Here is a 2,402-nt window from a genome sequence, read left to right as displayed (position 1 = left end):
ATGTTTGTTTTAACTATCGGAGGGTGGAAGTTGGCACTGGTTTTTGATCTCGCGATTTTACTCTATTTGTCGTTGGACTTTCGCGCAGACTAGGGGATTAGGGACTCGTGTTAACGTTCCATCTTTTACATAACGAAATTGATTTATGTTGGGCATGCAGCCATTCTCATATGAGTAACATCAGCAATCGAGGACCAAGTGTCACTCGTGCCCCTTTTTGTTTGTTGGTTTTGGTGTGACCAGACCACTTGTCTGTCACCTTGGTTGGTATTCGTGCAGACCGTCTGTCGTTCCAGCAATCACTTTGTGGACCGCCCGTCGCACAAATGTACCATTTTGTCCACACCTAATTTTGGTTACTTTTCCATTATATATTAAGAGCAGGACACTGACTGATGGAAGACAGGATTCAACTGAACTCTTAGAATATATTGGAGCCACAACGAAAAACGGAAGGTTAAAAGGGAACGGGATATAGAGTAGGTGAGTGAAACTTGTTGTGGTAAATTTTACCGCAACAAAGTTGGTAAAAATTGATTTTCGACTCAAATATCTTTTCAAAACTTTGAGATATTGGCTTTAATTTACTTTTGTCTTTCAAAAAATATTGCTCTTAATTTTTATAAAAATTTTAAAAAAATCCAATGAATAGTTTTTTTTTACAAAAAATAAAATTCTACAAAAACACAATACTAAAACTTAGTAAAAATTTACTTTCGACTCAAATAGCTTTTCAAAAATTAAAAATTTTGGCTTTAAAATTATTTTATTTCACAGAAAAAAATGTTTTCGATATTCACTAATTTTTATATAAATACCCAACAGTCCATTTTTGCATAAAAAAAAAATCTGCAAAAAAGTAGTACACAAATTTGGTAAAAATTGATATCAGTACATATAGACAAACTTTTAAGCAAGACAAATCGACAGACGGGATGGGAAATTACCAGTGTGTGTCGCATCCCAGCCTCTTTTTTATCATTATGTTGAATTGTAACAATTTGTTTAAGGTTCAATAAATAAAGCTATTATTATTATTATAATTACAAAATTTTATTATTATTATAGAAAGAACCAATAGGAAGTTATCAGTGTTGGTTCCCCAAAAAAGCATTGATTGAGAAAAATAAAAATAAAATTAACTTTAAAATGTTTTTTTAAGAAACTGTAACACAAGTGAATTAAATGCTAAGCCACATAATTATATTAATTTACCAATTTTTATGATTTCTTAGATATTTTAGAAATACTCTTAATACATCATAACATTTCTGAAAGGCAGGTAGGATAGACAACATGTACTTGGAATAACTAGTAGTTCTGAGTATACTTAATTTCCTAACAAGCTTTCAATTAAATATTTTTTCAGTTTTCTAACGAAGATTCCTTTGGATTCTCACATTTATTAATTTAAAAAACCTTATTTTTGTATGAAATATTGTCTTTATTTTTCATAAAATTCATTCAATGGAGCTGCAAAAATTTTAAGATAATTTACAAGGCGTGTAGGTTCCACCCACAGACTTTCCACTACAGTACATCATGTTAACATTTTCGATATCTAAACATAAAAAAAAAGGTTTGATATTATAAAAATCAAATTATGTAAAAAGTAAATAAGGTTTCAGAAATATATGACTTACTCATCTTCTGAGCACATTTTTCATTGTAGAGGGCATTCAAACATGGGAACATTTTACAATTGTTATTCACTGCTCCACAAACGGGAAAACTATTGGTCGGGTCGCAGGGTGGGTGATAACAATTGTCTTGTGGGTAGTTATTTCCTCCACCGATAACACCGCCACTTCCACCCCCGGTTTGTGGTGGACAGTTAACATAAACGGGCTTTTCAACTATTTGTGCTGGACAAGCACAATATTCTTGATAAAATCCTTGGACGTTATTAATGGCAAATACAGCTGAAATGAAATTCAAAAATTTGTCTAAACCTTTAGAAGTAAAATATTAAAAAATTCTTACCAATTACAAAAACGGAAAGAGCAACGAATTTCATTTTGAAAATTTTGTTAGAAGCTTTTTTTGAAGAATTTGTGAATTTTTCTACGAGATGAAGAAGTGTACCAAAGTACTATGTCAGTTAGCTCTGAGGCTCTGAGTATTTATACCAACGAAATCTACAATGAATTTAATTGATTCACCTAAAAACACATACAAATCAGTGTTTACAAAAGACTTAATTATTTTAGCAAACAATTGTTTACTTAAGTGTTTTATCACAAGTCACCAAAAATTGGTGATGTTATGCATTTTGGTGAATCTTTATCAAAATCTTATTTGCTAACTCGTGTGAATTAATTTATTTGTTTTGTTTAATAGATATGCAAAAATATTTTAAATCATTTTTTATAATTTTGAGATTACAACTGCTATCTCACATT

General features: G+C 30.6%; 1 protein-coding gene across 1 annotated transcript; it reads right to left on the bottom strand.

Annotated features, from left to right (window-relative positions):
- Positions 1-1,387: 1,387 nt before the first annotated feature.
- Positions 1,388-2,120, bottom strand: LOC129948051 (uncharacterized). The gene is made up of 3 exons (XM_056058865.1): positions 1,984-2,120; positions 1,644-1,922; positions 1,388-1,561 (listed from the first exon to the last, which is right to left on the bottom strand). Exons 1-3 carry the CDS (start codon positions 2,015-2,017, stop codon positions 1,485-1,487), a joined length of 390 nt encoding a protein of 129 aa, XP_055914840.1. The 5' UTR covers positions 2,018-2,120; the 3' UTR covers positions 1,388-1,484.
- Positions 2,121-2,402: the final 282 nt, after the last annotated feature.

This window comes from Eupeodes corollae, chromosome 2 (assembly GCF_945859685.1).
Source record: "Eupeodes corollae chromosome 2, idEupCoro1.1, whole genome shotgun sequence".
Taxonomy (NCBI): domain Eukaryota; kingdom Metazoa; phylum Arthropoda; class Insecta; order Diptera; family Syrphidae; genus Eupeodes; species Eupeodes corollae.
This window is presented reverse-complemented; position numbering and strand designations above follow the sequence as displayed.